Consider the following 14,673-nt stretch of genomic DNA (forward strand, 5'->3'; position numbering starts at 1 on the left):
ACAGGGCGCGCCGTGTCTCGTAGACGAGAAACGGTACGTCCTGCCAGCGCAGTCGAGTTACGCCTGACGAGGACCACAATTCCCCACCCTAGTCTCGACGGGATTGTCGACGTGGATGGTCAGGCCCCGGGAGTTGGTCACTTTGGTCAAGCCCATGGCGGTTCAAGGTGTAGTCCAGCTTACTTACTTGAAGTGATCGAAGGCGAAGGGATCGAAGGAATAGACAAGGAGGATGCTTTTATGTACCTTTGCACCCTGTGTTGACATTGTAATTCACTTGATACCTGGGCAGTTAGTTGAGCTAGTATCGTTCGCAAGCTGAACGTAGTAAATATAAGTGTCCCCGGGGTTTGTGCCGTTGATATCGACGTCTAAGTTATAGTGCTTCGTGTTTATCTCGAATCGGGGAGAATACGACACTGGCAGGGTTCATGATTCAGCGTTGGGGCTCCTGGCTCACCAGGCTCACCAGGCTGCCGACCGCAAGGCTCACTTGATCTCCTTACCAACAAAAGTTAATGATGCAGTGGTGTTTACGATATCCATGCACCTTCAACGCCAGCATTCTCGTTGTCCTTGTACGTTACACCCACCTCGCATGCCATGCACAGCACAAGTACGAGGTATTTGTGCTCATCACCCCGGAGAGTTGTGGAGACAAACGCACTTCAATAATAAAAAAACGCCGTATGAGAACTCCTTGTAACAGCATGGCGACGCTTGGGACTCCCAATGCTCAAATTGCTGCTGCATCAGCGCGAATGTGAGTGCTGAGGAAAAATTCAGCCATTGAAGTCATCAATTGAATTGCAGCTGAATGGTTTTTGGTGGAGCACGCAGGGGGGTGAGTTGCGAGCCAACAGCAGCCTCGATACTCTTGAAGAAGCATGTAAAATTCGAGTATGCTGGCATACTCGCCAAGTCAGCTGAGAAGCTGTTTCATGGTGACCAGCTGCAGCAGGGCGCTTGCCATTATATCCGTTTTGTACTGAAGAGCGCATGATCTTCCTTTTGGAGACAAACACCAGCCTCAGCCTCGTATCTGTGGCTTCACACCACGCGGGGTAGGATCAATGCGACGGTTGTTGATGGGAGTTTCTCCGGGGGAATGCCTAGGAACACTAGCCCGCAAAATGGCATTGAGATAGGCTTGCCTAGCCACCCAGAGCGAAATTTCGTGGGGTCAAAGGGTGTGCCAATCGTGTCGTCCCAAAAGCCCATTATAATTCGAACTCCTTCTGGGGGGCTATGGAGGAACTCCAAGCTATTGTTGGCGAAGAAATGGAGTACCCCACACAACCTGGGCAGCCCAGTTGTGTTTCCCCTGTGTTCTGGCTGGGCCTGAGTGCCACTGCCGAGGAGGAAATGGGTGTTTTCCGATGAGGAGGCAGCGTGGGGCTCACATAGTTGCCCACTGCGGTTTGGATGCGCTCTGCATTCGCTTTGGTGTTGCAACAGGTGACTGTGGCTCAAAGCCTCTGGAGAGGAAAACAGACACATGGCATGGATCTGGCCGATAGAGGGCATCGGCAGTCGATCGAACAAATGTCCGGTAGATGATATATAGCACTAAACACCACGCGTCGCGAACGTCTCCCCCTGGTCTCTTATCCTGACCTCTCTGTCTTCACCGAAGTGATATCGAGATTTCTTTTGAAGTTTGTCCTAATCTCGCCAACATGGACAACATAAAGTCGTCGTCCGATAGCTCTCTCGTGGCGCAGGCATTACTGTTTGCCAAAGCACATTTCTTTCTCGTCACATTTGTGGCCATTGTCGTTCGAGCCCTATACAAGAAATATGCGTCTCCACTGCGAGATGTGCCGGGGCCATTCCTGGCATCATGCACGAGGTTGTGGAAAGGTAGCAATTCCGAAAGACGGTCGATGTACTTGTTCTGACTCATCATCCATAGTATGGAGTACTTGGAAGGGACATACCGAGCTTGACCACATAGCTCTGCACAAGAAATATGGTAAGTCCTGCCATAGCCTTCTGACCCCAAAACCTGACCGTATCTGACTCTCATAGGACCGATTGTTCGAACATCACCCAACGAAATATCGTTCGGCACCTGTAATGCAGCCAAAGATATCTTTGCGGTGGGCAAGGGTTTCCACAAGACTATGTTCTACAGTGTCTTTCCTCCCAAGGTGAGAGAGAGTCAACTGCTCGCTTGTGACTCGATCATTTCTGACCAATCTTTAGCACGCTCCAGATATTTTCACCGAAGTTCGAGAATGGAAGCATGCTCAGATGAAGCGATACGCTGTCACCCCTTACAGTTTGGCACAGATGCAGAAACGATCGGGTCCGATTGAGAGTATGATCATGCTCCTCATGGAGCATTTGGGTAAATATGCGGACGATTCCAGGAGGGTCTGCAATCTAGGGAACCTGCTCCACTATTTCGCTTTCGACGTATGAAACCGATCATTCCTTCAGTGTACGCTGCTGACAAGACCAGGTCCTGGGAGAGGTTGCTTTCTCCAAATCTTTCGGCTTCTTGGATGCAGAAGTCGACATCGAAGGATCTATCAAGAACATCGATGATGTCCAATGGTACGATGGTATTGTCGGCCAAATCCCCGAGACCGATATCTTGTTCCGAAACAACCCTCTTCGGCCATATCTTCCATTCTGGAAGCCACAGCCTACTACCATGACGAAGATTGCCGTTGCTGAGCTCGAAAAGCGCAAACAGAAGGACGGGACCTACGATTCGAGTGGCATCGACCTGTTGGCAGAATTACTTAGGGCACATGACGGCAGCCCGGACAAGTTCAGCGTCCAAGATGTCTTCAGTATCGCCCACGGCGCTGTGTGAGTTGATGATGGAGATTCGACTGTGGCGTGAGTATACTGACGTCTCGATAGGTTCGCAGGATCCGACTCCACCGCCTCAACAATGCAGTCGTTCTTTTACCATGTCTTGAACAAGCCCGAGGTATATGCCAAATTGCAGAGAGAAGTCGACGAAGCACAGAAGTCCGGCCAGCTGTCTGAGATAGTCACCTACGCCGAAGCCCAGAAACTCGACTACTTCCAGGCCTGTTTGAAGGAGACTTTCCGGATAAGACCAGCTGTTGGCTTGGGCATCTACCGCAACGTGCCTCCCGAGGGTATTATGATCGACGGCAGGTACTATCCCAAGGGCACCGAGGTGGCGGTAAATGGATGGGTGCTGCACCGTGATAAGTCCATCTTTGGCGAAGATGTCGAAGAGTATCGTCCCGAACGCTGGTTTGAAAGGGATGCGAAATTGATGGGTGGTCATTTGTACAACGTAAGTGCACCAAGCTCTAAAGCCCGGCAATTTTTTCTGAAGATAGTGGCTAACTCAAACCAGTTTGGAGGTGGCAGCCATTTGTGCATTGGGCGTAATCTTGCACTTTTTGAGATGAACAAGGTTCTGATCCAGATTTTGAGGGAATTCGATATCAAGCTTGCACACCCAGGTCGACCGCTGGAATATCATTCGACCTTTTTTGTTGTCCAAGAAGGACTGGAGGCGTACTTGAGCAGAAGGAGTTAGGGTGGCCATCGAGTCGCATCAGCTACTTAGTATTGGTTTCAAACTTGTAGGGTTAGGAATGCAAATGTCGGTTCTGAAAGAACTGGACTGCCATGGATAGTCTGACCAACCTTCTCACAAAGAACTACGGTCGTGATGTGAACGTCAAGAGCTCATAGTAGTGTCTGGTTGGATGAGTGTCAAGCCACGGGTCTTCGAAAGCAAATTCAACCAGGTCGGGGTTAAAGGTGTGATACTCGGATACTCAACAGTCATGCCGGAACTTGACCTTGAGTTTTACAATTGAATCGAGCACGCACTTACCTATACTGAGCGAATGTTAAGCATTAGAACCAGGACGAAAGATACAACGCGCGAAGACCACTTGGAATGCCCGAGGGAAAGGGGCACTCACGTGCAGGACATGTAAAAGCAGCGCCACTTTCTCCGCATCTTGCTGAGCCTGCGTCGGCGACAGGCGAAAATGACTTTTTGAGATTGCGACCGGAAAGCAATTGATGGCTTTGCAACGGTAAATTTTCAGACCCCAGGTACCCGGCGCGTCTCCAGGAACCATGTTGTTAGAGGATCAGAGGTTCCTCCACGAGGACCTTGAGCGCTTGGAGCAAGCTATTACCGAACGTGTCGCAGAAGACCCAAGAAACGTATGTGCATTTGAGTATATTCTAGACACAACGCTGACGCAAACCACAGATCAAAGATCGACTGAACAGAGATCATCAAATCAACAATTTCCTCACACGAGTGCAAGACCAGTCAAAGCGGCTGCTAGACCTCTACAAGGATGCTGACGGGTCGCGGCTCAGAGAAGTCCAGAGCCTCACGGCCGGAGATCCCTTCGATCAATTCTATAAGCAACTAGAGGAAGTCAAGGATTTCCATCGTCGCTATCCCAATGAGCCCGTCGAGAACCTTGAGCGCGCATACAAAAGGAGACGACCTGAGGAGGGCGAGCCCATTACTTCCGAGATTGATAACATGTTCACTGGAGAAGAGTCGAACGGTCGCTTTCTCGACCTCACATCGCTACACGAAGACTATCTCAACCTACCTGGGGTGAAGCGCCTTAGCTACCTCCAATACCTAGATAATTTCGACGCCTTTGAAGCTCCCCGAATGCCCATCAAGAGACAGAACAAAGTAACTGATGAATACCTGAAATACGTGGCGGATCTAGCTAGTTACCTTGAGGGTTTTGTGCGGCGGACGCGACCCCTGGACGACCTCCAGAAGACTTTTTTGCGTCTTGACAGAGATTTCGAAACCGCATGGGAAGCAGGTACCGTCCCTGGCTGGACCAAAGAAACGGCACCAGGCGCCGGCGCAGCCGGTCCACAAACAGAAGGCACAGGCTCGGGAATATGGTGTTCAGACTGCGAAAAAGAATTCAGCAATCAGAACGTGTACAAAGCACATCTGACGGGCAAAAAGCATATTCGCAATGCTGAAGCTAAGAAGTCTCACACACAGACGAACGGCGCCACGAATCCCTCGGCAATCTCTCTCTCCGGCACTCAGCTAAAGGAACGAGTGATTGCATCTCACGAACACCGTATACGCGCCCTAGCAGACATGCTGTCTAACGAACGCAGCAACACCAGAGTCAATGTCGAGCGCAAACAAGGCATGACTGAGCGCGAGCGGCAAGCGGAACTCGACGCGTTGTTCGCCGAGGACGACGCTGCAGTGGCGGCATCCGAGCGCCATCGCGGTGGGGGTGACGACTCTGGTTCTGAATCAGACGGTGGCGAAAGGATCTACAACCCGCTCAAACTGCCGCTGGCCTGGGACGGCAAACCTATACCATATTGGCTGTACAAGCTGCACGGTTTGGGCGTCGAGTTCACCTGCGAGATCTGTGGCAACTTCGTGTACATGGGCCGTAGGGCGTTCGACAAACATTTCAGCGAGGCACGGCACATCTACGGCTTGAAGTGTCTCGGCATCACTGGCCAAGGGACCGGTGGCCTAAGTTTGTTCCGTGAGATCACGGGTATCCAAGACGCGCTGAATCTCTGGGAGAAAATCAAGCGTGAGAAGCGGGACAAGGAGAGCAAAGAGGACAGCGTCGTCCAGATGGAGGACGGCGAGGGCAACGTCATGCCCGAGAGGATCTATCTGGATCTGCAGAAGCAGGGCATCTTGTAAAATAACCCAGACTCGCATCGACATTATGGTGCCGGAGAAAATGCAAAAGTAGCCTTGAGGAGTTCGACACGACCGAACAATGTATTATTTCCCAACACGCTATTCACGTTTCTGATCGTGTCTCGGAAGAACCCGAAAGAGGCACAAAACCATACGGAGCAATAAGCACAGTCAAAACTCCTCCTTAAGCATAAACATCGACACCATTCGTGGCGCCCTCGCCACTCATCTTATCGTCGGCAACGAGGCCGTCTGAACTGCGCGCGCTCCCTGTGCCATTTCCACCCTCGGTGCTCAGCCTCGCGCCGAACAAGGTGACATTGGCCATGGCAGGTTGCTGCTGCTCCTCACGCTCCTTCTCCAAAAGCTTCTCCTTTTCCCTGTCCACGACGACGGCATTCTTGACCTTTTCGAGCAACTCCCATCCCTTCGCGCCGAGCTGCATTGCCCGCTCGACGATCTGGTCAAACAGCTCCTCGTTTTCCTTGTAGAAGCCGCACAGCATGAGTTTGCACAAGCTGCTCGTGGCCGTGGCGCGGACTTCCTCGACAAAATTCTGTGACAGAGCCTTGATGAACGGCGAGAGGAGGCTCGTCATGTTGGTGTTAGTGTTGCTATTGCCATTGGCACCGCCAGCCGCGTTGTTCGGATTGGAGCTCGGCTGGTCCACGTCTCCGGAGCTCGCATTGGGCGATGCCGCGCCATCGAGAGTGTTTGGTGGTTGAGACGCATTGGGCGGACCTCTGGCCATCAGGATATCGCACAGGATCTGGAGCGCCATGACTTGCAGCGTCTCGTGGCCCTTCTTGAGAAGATGCGTGAACAGGCGCATGTTCTCATCTGCGAGCTTGGGTTCGAGAAGGCAGCAAAGTCCTAGACATTGCACGCCTCGCTCTCGGATCAGGACTTCGTGAGACCGGACCGCCGGTATGACCAGGTTGTCAAACATGGTGCGCAAGTGGATGTTGGATTGAAGGTTCCCGGCCACGTTCTGGAGCATGCACTGCGCAATATGTAGACATTTCATGTTAATCACGATCTCTTTGATGGCTTGAGCTTCTTGCTCCTCTTCGGAAAGGTTTTGTTTCTTGTTCTTGCTCGAGCTGTTGTTCTTGGGTGTCGAATTGGGATCGTGGTCGCTTACTTCGCTGCGGGCGGAGACGAAGCTCGCATCGTCATCGTCTGCGTCTACACCTTCTGGCTCGTCGGACACGATGTTATCGTGAACTTCGGCAATGGCTTCGAGGACAACAGATGTGAATTCTCGCTCACCTGCAGCATCAGGGTTGCAGACGAGACGAAGCGCTTCGACTGCGAGGCGGGTGCATTCCTCAGGAAGGTCTGCCATGGATAGTGCGTGGCGTAGAAGCGAAAACATTTTCCTTCGACCAACTTCGTCGGTGTAATCGAGCGTCTGAGCGATGTAGAGAAGCTGTTCGACTATGAATTCTTGTTCAGCTTGCTCAGCCAGCTTCTCATCACTGTCGGTTTCGTTGGCGTTCTGAACTTTGATGAGTAGCTCGTTGATGTGCTTCTGAAGGTGGAACCCTAGCCTGGTCACCTCTGGCATCTTCTCTTCGATCATGGCTTGGTGCTTCTGATCTTGGGACTTTTGACAGAAATCATTGAAAGTGCGTGCCATAAACGCAGATTCGGGTGTCAGAGTGTCCCAAAACTCGTCGTCAAAAGAGACTGCGTCCAAGTAGTCAGGCCGCCCTGCCCAGAACTCCTTCATTGCCTCTCGAGCGACTCCGGTCTCGTTGCCAGTGTTCAAGGCATCTATTCTCTCAAGGAGTTCCAGAAGCGCTGGGATGCTGGGTGCATAAAATCCTTTCTGTTCCTTCTTTTCTTCATCGCTTTGCTCGCTGCGAGAGGCGGCGCAGTCTTCAATCCATCGTGCTCGGAATAAATGAGCAGCGGCTTTACGAACTTTCTCGTCGCGATCCCTCAAGCCCCACCGGAGAAGTTTTTCCCTCATTGACAAAGATAGATGTCGAAAGTCACCTAGGTTCGGCAGGAGCCGTGAGTACAATGCTCGACGAGTCGGTCCATCACGATCTCTTGCCCTCTCGAGGAGGTATGGAAGTGTCTTTGGTGTGACAGGCAGATTGAGTAGAAGTGCCCTTCTGACGTCGGCGTTCGTGTCGTTCTGCAACACATCTAGGAGTTTTTCAAGCAAGCCTGGGGCCACATCTTCTTCGGAATCCCCCTCTTCATCCTCGTCATCCATCTCGTTCTCGACCAATCTTCCGAGTGCCAGAACTGCTTCCAGCCTGATCGCAGGCACTTTATCTCGTAGGCGTTTGATCAGTTCATGCCTGATCACTTTATATAGATCGTCGTCGATGGTACTCAAAACTCCAAGGATTTGCGACACTAGCTGTGTCGCTCTGTAACGGACGGTCTTGTCCTTTGCGCATAGGAACGGGAGTAGTGCAAGAAGTATAGACGATGTGCTTTGGTTTGTTCCTTCAGCCGCTTCGAGATATACAGTGAGGAACTTGATGACTCTGTTGCCTGCCACTTCGGATTTGCTGACGTCTAGAAGACGGAAGATGCATTGTTTGATATGCGCTTCGAAATTCGGGGTGCTTTCGAGTCTGCGCAGGCGCTTTGCAAGAGTCTTGTGTCCAACGAGGGACCGCTGTGCGTCAGAGAATATCTCACCCACAGACATCTTATCCGACTGTTTCTTTCAAATACAGATCCGTGTTTTTGGAGGTCGTTGTCGCCGCGAATGAGTATTATTTACGCCCAAGGATGCTTTGTTTACATCGGTTCAGGGTTGACCAATAAGGCCGCGCAGTGTCGCATCTGCTTCGGTCCTCCGGAAAAATGATACTCCGCGCCTTCCGTCCCTCGAGTACGTCGGAGGGCGGAGCCTCCAGTGAATCGTATCTGATCATGTCTTCATTTGTCCACGCCGTCAACATCACACGTCATGATTTCATCTTTCAAGGATCAGATTCTAAGATGGTGATCATCCTTCTGATCCTTCATCCCCGGGAACGACGCATGTTGATCAGGGACGGCCGTTTCTCCGTCTTGTTACGAGTACTATCACTTGCACACGTACCCTTATTTGGATGGCTACATCATGGACGGAAAAGCTCAGCCGGTGCAACTCTACACCGCTCATGTGGCGTCAAACTACATATGCTGCTGCGAAGTCCCTGGACCAGAGCATTGTCAATATCCTTGACACACGGGGAAGGACTCGGGGCCTTCCCTGGAAGCGGTCAACAACAACCTCATCCGAGTTTCTCTTACATCACTGTCATCTATGCTCTTGATCATGAGTCACAGATCATGCACGGTAGGAGTTGATACTCGTACATTGTCACCGTTCTCGAGCCTTCACATGCCTCTGACGGGAATACGGGTGACTTGTGAGACTAAATCGCTCCAAGCGGTTGTGCGAAGAGCACAACGAACTTCGGGCTCACTGGGCACACTAGGCTCTTCTACGCGTACACGAGACTGGCCACGACAACACTCCTAAAACACCCCCAGTCAGTGAGTGAAGGGCCCTCGAAACTTTGCTGGTATGCATCCGTCACGCTGAGCTCACCCCATGTGAAATGCTAGTATCACCATATTGAAGCTCAGCATCATGCAGTCATGAGGCACCTGGTGAAAGAACTGATACCCTCGCTCCTGCTAGTGCACCCGACGGCATTCTCTACAAGATGTGTCCTTGCTACCTGACATTGAGCCACTTTGACTGCGCATGACAAAGCCTTCACCGCAGTGGACCGGAATGAGAACCCGTCTTTTGGCTTCCACGCTATAACACCGGTACGGCATGTTGGGCAGTAAAGGACTGTCGTAAGAGAGTTGACAGCCTTAACTTAAGCAGAAAACGGCCATAGTGGGATGACAGCAAGACTGGCCTTCATTGACCTACTTTGTACCTAGGTCGCCTCTTACGAGATTTGGACGTGACCAGGTCTTTCGGTGTTGCACAAGAACATCTGTTCTTCGCTTCGATGCGTCGAGGAAGAGAGCGAGGATGCAGAGTCCTTTCCTCACAGTATGCACAGATTACTCCGAACTGGCTGCATGTCATTGTGTGTGTGTGTGCGATAAGTCTCTGTACTGTAACCTCCGCCTGGAATCTGGGAAACTAGCATAATCCAACGGGCGACTCAGGCGTCAACACACAACTCCATGAGTCTGGAGATTCAATCTATCACACCCTTTCATGTGATGTCGCGACACCTGTGTTCATGCAGAGCCTGCAGTGTTCCGTGGTAATTGGCGAATTAGGTCGATAAGAACTCCACATTTGCATGACGCCGGTCGGGCAGCAACTGTCATCAGAAGACGAGCCCAAGGCCAACGAACACACAGCCATTGCAAAAATTCCCTAGACACAAAAGTGAGGCGGCCAACGAGACGACACGGCTGCAGCTCAGGGCCAATGAGCGAAGCATTGCCTTTTTCCGTAATCCATTCCAATGGTGATCACCTTTCAGAGACCAACCTTCAAATCAGACATGATCGGCAACACCGTCCTCTCAATCGGCAGTGGCCATTGGTCGTGATGGGCGATCCAGCAGCAAAGCAAAGTTCCGCGACTGGTAACAGCCGTCGCAGGCCTCGAGCCGGCCCAGTCGAATGCCTGATAATCCTTGCGTGGGATAGGCTCTGGGAAGACGGAAAGTGGTTCCCACCTGTTCGCTCTAGGTAGGCCAAGCGCGCCTGGCGAGACAGGACCATGGACACCCTTACAGTACAAGGGCGCAAGTTGCAAGTTTGTAACAGGCCTACAGAGCAGCCGCCGGGAACTTTCTACCACCTTGACATCCTACCCCTGCCATGGAGACGACAAGAAGAACGAATGATTTCGCGACCAGCAAAGCCTCTGACGGTTCGTCCAATCTGTTGAGTGGTCGTTGCTCCCTTACCTTTGGCCTTGTACTAACCACCCTTGTAAGTTGCGGCTGACCCTTGTTCCTCCTTCGTCGCTCGTCCGCCATGCCGGCGCCTTTTCTCTCCTGTACGGTACTGTACATCGGTATGCAAGTCTTTTACGGGCGCCGTCTCACAAACCCTAGCGAGCACCCCATCGCCCGATTGCTTTTTCCTGGATTAGAACCAGTAGATGGCACATGGGGCCATTCTATATCACCCTCGAGATCCGTCCCATCCCCCCTTCCGGACAGACTTTTCCACTCCCTCTTCTATATTGCACTGCTTCACTTTGACCATTGTTGATCTCACTTTGTTAACCTTCTTCCAACGATTCTTGTCGCACCTGTTCAACCAATTCACAAAGCTCACTGTCAGTACCACTTTTATTGGGAGACCCTACTAACATTGGACCTTATCGACTAACGACGGCTTCAGATTGGTTCATAGGAGCCTCATCACTGTTCTCACTCACAGTTGAGCACAACATCACTTGGTCTAGGAGTCCATTTCTGTCAACCCCATCATGGATTCCAACGTCAATGCCGCCATCGAGATGCTAAAGTCTTGCCGACAAGTCTTCGATGCCGAGCACCAACACCTTTCTCCCGGACAACGCGAGAAGGGCTGGTCCCGGCATTGGAGTGCCATCCAGGCGGCGATGGCGAATTCGGGGACGATGCCTCCACTTGGTTCTTCGGTTCCCCAAAAACGAAATGCGTCCACCATGGGGGTCGTTGGTAAGGAGCCCGCTTCTAAACGCGCTGGCGGTCCTGTATGTACTCATGCTATATGTATTCCCCTTGTTTTGGTTTGACAGGAGAAAGGCTTCCCTGGCGTCGTCTGCGCCGACCGCCCCCTGTCTCGAGCGACATTCATCAACCCGGAGTCAGTCTGGACCGGTCTCGCCAATTGTTCAGACCACGGCCACAACAGCACCAGTGGTTGTCCCACGACACTCGAGCGGACAACGACGGACATCTAACGCTGGATCCTATCCTAATCGGTACCAAGGAACCAACCTCAACTACATCCAAGAGGTACAAGACTTGTCACCTACCGACTTCCTCGCCAGCCATGGCGAACTCTCCATGACACCGCCCATGAACATGGAGCGTGGTGAGTCGTCAAACTACCTCTCTACACTCACATCACCGTATTTTTCCGCAATAGAGTCGCCGGCGGGTTACACCCCGGTGACTAGTACTAGTGACGCAGGTCTCACGGCCGCGTCTACGATCTTGTCCGAGCCTATGACTCGGGCAAACACAAATGATGTTCTTTGCGAACCGTTTGGCATGTTTCGCATGGACTCAATGTCCATGTCGCAACTGCCCCAGACGGTCGACATGCTTGACATGTCTCAAGCGCATGATGTTCTTGATTCTCAGTTATTTTCCTTTTCTTCTGTTGTTGGAACCGGCCACGGTTACAACAACCCTGCTTGTTTGTCTTTTGTGGATGATGACAGCTTTCCGTCATCATCATTGTCTTCCTGTTCTTCGTCGTCTTCTTCAAGTTACGAGATGAAGAATTCTCTCTCAAGCGGGAGCAATGCTTCATCTCTTTCAGTTTCTTCTCGTCAGTCTCATCATGGCCGTGACCGCTCGCAAACTCAGAAACAGGCTGCAGTTCACGGTCAGGGGGGAAATGCCCCTGGCTCATGTTCTCTAAACGAGGTCTCGATTTGCGTGTCCAGACCGATCGCGCCGAAGATGCAGCGCACCGTCAACGCGTCGAGGTCCAGCTTCGACGACATGCCCGTGCCCAAGATCGTCGCCGTCAAGGGCGAAGACGGCACGGTCAAGCACAAGGCGGCCATTGCGCGCGCCACCCGCCAACCCCCGCTGCGCAAGACGACCTTTTGCCAGTTCTGCAGCGACCAGCCCCAGGGCTTTCACGGCGACCACGAACTGCGCAGACACATCGACCGACACCACGCCTCGCTGCGCCGTGTCTGGATCTGCAAGGACGCCTCCGCCAGCGGCACGTTCCTCTCGAACTGCAAGGCATGCCGCAACGGCAAGACATACGGCGCCAACTACAACGCCGCCGCGCACTTGCGCCGCGCCCACTTCAACCCCTGCAAGACCCGACGCGGTGGCAGAAGCAAGAAGTCCGAGAACCGCGGGGGAATGGGCGGGGGCAACTACCCGTCCATGGAATTCCTCAAGAACTGGATGTACGAAGAGCTCGAGATGAACTTGAACGGGCGCGTTGTCGTGCAGAACATTGTCCCCGACACTATCTTCGAAACGGCGACTGTCAACGAAATGGCCAACGCCACCGGTGGGACTGTTGTTGTTGATGACTATGCTGCAGCAGCTACTGCAGCTTCCGCCGCAAACAACATGCAGACTCCTAACATGGCCATGGCCATGACCCCTGCTCCCTTCGACCTTATGACCGAACCTCTCTACTTTGACAACGTGCTGCCACCTGCGCCGCCGGCGTATGCGATGCCGAGTAATGGTTACTTCGGCGTCCCAGAGAGCCAGACGCCCTTGCAGTATTGAACTTTGTTGAGTGAAGACACCAGCAAGCTGAGGCGTGGTGGTTGTGGATGTTGTTGGACGATGCTGCGACGACCTTGACGACACTGACATGCTAGATCACGAAGAGGAGGAAGGAATGAGAGGAGGTCATATCTGCACCGTTTGTCACTATCGCCGTTGCCTACTATCGAGAACATTCTTCCTGTTGATATTGCTATCTCGGTTGCGTATGACTTTTCTTGGTTCTCAGGCCTGCCGGCGCTCAGGTCGATACTTTACCTTGTTCTCATACATACATACATACCTTCAGGTTATTGTTTTTTTGGGGGGGCCGTCACGTTGATTGATGGACGTGGCCTTGCGGGCGGGCAGGCGGGCGGGGAGGACATATTGTCTGTCGTCACTTCAGATGTATACGACTTGTTCTTGAGAGACGGTTATGGGCATAATCGGATATGTCAACAGTCATTTCCGCTTTCGAGTATCGGCTGAACTATGAATGTCTTTATGTGCCGGCATAGATGCCAGGCTATTTTGGCTCTTGATGTTTTGGGATCCGACTAGTGTTCTGTTGTCATTTGTGGCTTGCTTGCTTGCTTGCTTGCTTGCTTGCTTGGGTTATGCGAGCAATGGGTTTCGGGATGTGTACAAAAGTCTAGTTTCGTGTTTCGCTGCAATTTACACTGCCACTTGTCGAAACTGTGTTCTTGAATCGTTCGCGAGATCCGACATCCCGATATCTACCAGTCTTTTGCCCTGGTCTGAAAAGTCACTTACGAGCAGAGTTTGGATGGATGCTATTCGTATAGGCCGTTCTTCGTACTCGTCCAGTGGCTGAGCATTGTGGCGGCCAATGACACGACATCCTAGCGACGTTCGACGCGGCAGAGTACGCAATATCGCAAAGTCCTGCCTCAGTCCGGGAGAATGATTGGCTGGTCAAGAAGCACTGCTGGTGGTCTTGTGGCTGGCACCAGGCTCGGTGGGTGGTCAAGGTCTGATGGTCCACGGAGAGAGCGTGGCCATTGAGCCAGCTCACGAGTCACTACGCCTGGGATCTCTGCTCGCTTAACGTTTGTTGCCGGGCTAGTGCTGCGCCCAGTGGCTGGTGGGAAGAGCTTACGACTTCTCGCGACGGCAAACAGGATCTCTCTGGCCATCCTCCACAGTACACTGTTCCGTAGTCAGGCGGTTTAGAGTGAGGTTTGTTCGATCAGATAGAGTAGTTTTGTTGGTCTCTCGGTGCGTAGGGGGCGGTGACAGGGCAGGGAAACGCATAGAGGAAATCTCAAACGCAGCTGTAACTCGACTCTCGAGTGGCGGTGATCATTGGAGTCTAGTCCGCAATAGTTGGGCAGGGTAGGAAACCTTGTGTTGCTGAAGCGAACACATCTGTTTAGGGGAATCACTGAGAGTCAGGTCGCCCACGAGCTGCTTCCGGAGCCCGCCCGGGCCAAGCAGTGCTAAGCTTCGGGGCTCCTGCCCTGCTCCTTCCCGCCCTCAAATAAGTTGTAACCCCGGCCATTGAACTCGGTGTTTGACTGCGACTTTCCCTTGCTATCATCATCAACCCTCTCGAAA

General features: G+C 52.3%; 4 protein-coding genes across 4 annotated transcripts; 3 read left to right on the top strand and 1 right to left on the bottom strand.

Annotated features, from left to right (window-relative positions):
* Positions 1-1,679: 1,679 nt before the first annotated feature.
* Positions 1,680-3,535, top strand: PV08_06791 (uncharacterized protein; the record flags this gene model as incomplete). The annotated part of the gene is made up of 7 exons (XM_016381124.1): positions 1,680-1,863; positions 1,916-1,975; positions 2,032-2,153; positions 2,209-2,421; positions 2,468-2,823; positions 2,878-3,286; positions 3,350-3,535. The coding sequence occupies 7 exons, from the start codon at positions 1,680-1,682 to the stop codon at positions 3,533-3,535; spliced, it is 1,530 nt and encodes a 509-aa protein (XP_016234226.1).
* A 554-nt stretch (positions 3,536-4,089) lies between these two features.
* PV08_06792 (uncharacterized protein) lies at positions 4,090-5,683 on the top strand (the record flags this gene model as incomplete). Its single annotated transcript, XM_016381125.1, has 2 exons — positions 4,090-4,179; positions 4,229-5,683. 2 exons carry the CDS (start codon positions 4,090-4,092, stop codon positions 5,681-5,683), a joined length of 1,545 nt encoding a protein of 514 aa, XP_016234227.1.
* Positions 5,684-5,867: 184 nt separating this feature from the next.
* On the bottom strand, positions 5,868-8,360 carry PV08_06793 (uncharacterized protein; the record flags this gene model as incomplete). The annotated part of the gene is made up of 1 exon (XM_016381126.1): positions 5,868-8,360. One exon carries the CDS (start codon positions 8,358-8,360, stop codon positions 5,868-5,870), a length of 2,493 nt encoding a protein of 830 aa, XP_016234228.1.
* Positions 8,361-11,123: 2,763 nt separating this feature from the next.
* On the top strand, positions 11,124-13,113 carry PV08_06794 (uncharacterized protein; the record flags this gene model as incomplete). Its single annotated transcript, XM_016381127.1, has 2 exons — positions 11,124-11,372; positions 11,425-13,113. The coding sequence occupies 2 exons, from the start codon at positions 11,124-11,126 to the stop codon at positions 13,111-13,113; spliced, it is 1,938 nt and encodes a 645-aa protein (XP_016234229.1).
* Positions 13,114-14,673: the final 1,560 nt, after the last annotated feature.

The sequence above is a fragment of the Exophiala spinifera genome (assembly GCF_000836115.1).
Source record: "Exophiala spinifera strain CBS 89968 unplaced genomic scaffold supercont1.5, whole genome shotgun sequence".
NCBI classification, from domain to species: domain Eukaryota; kingdom Fungi; phylum Ascomycota; class Eurotiomycetes; order Chaetothyriales; family Herpotrichiellaceae; genus Exophiala; species Exophiala spinifera.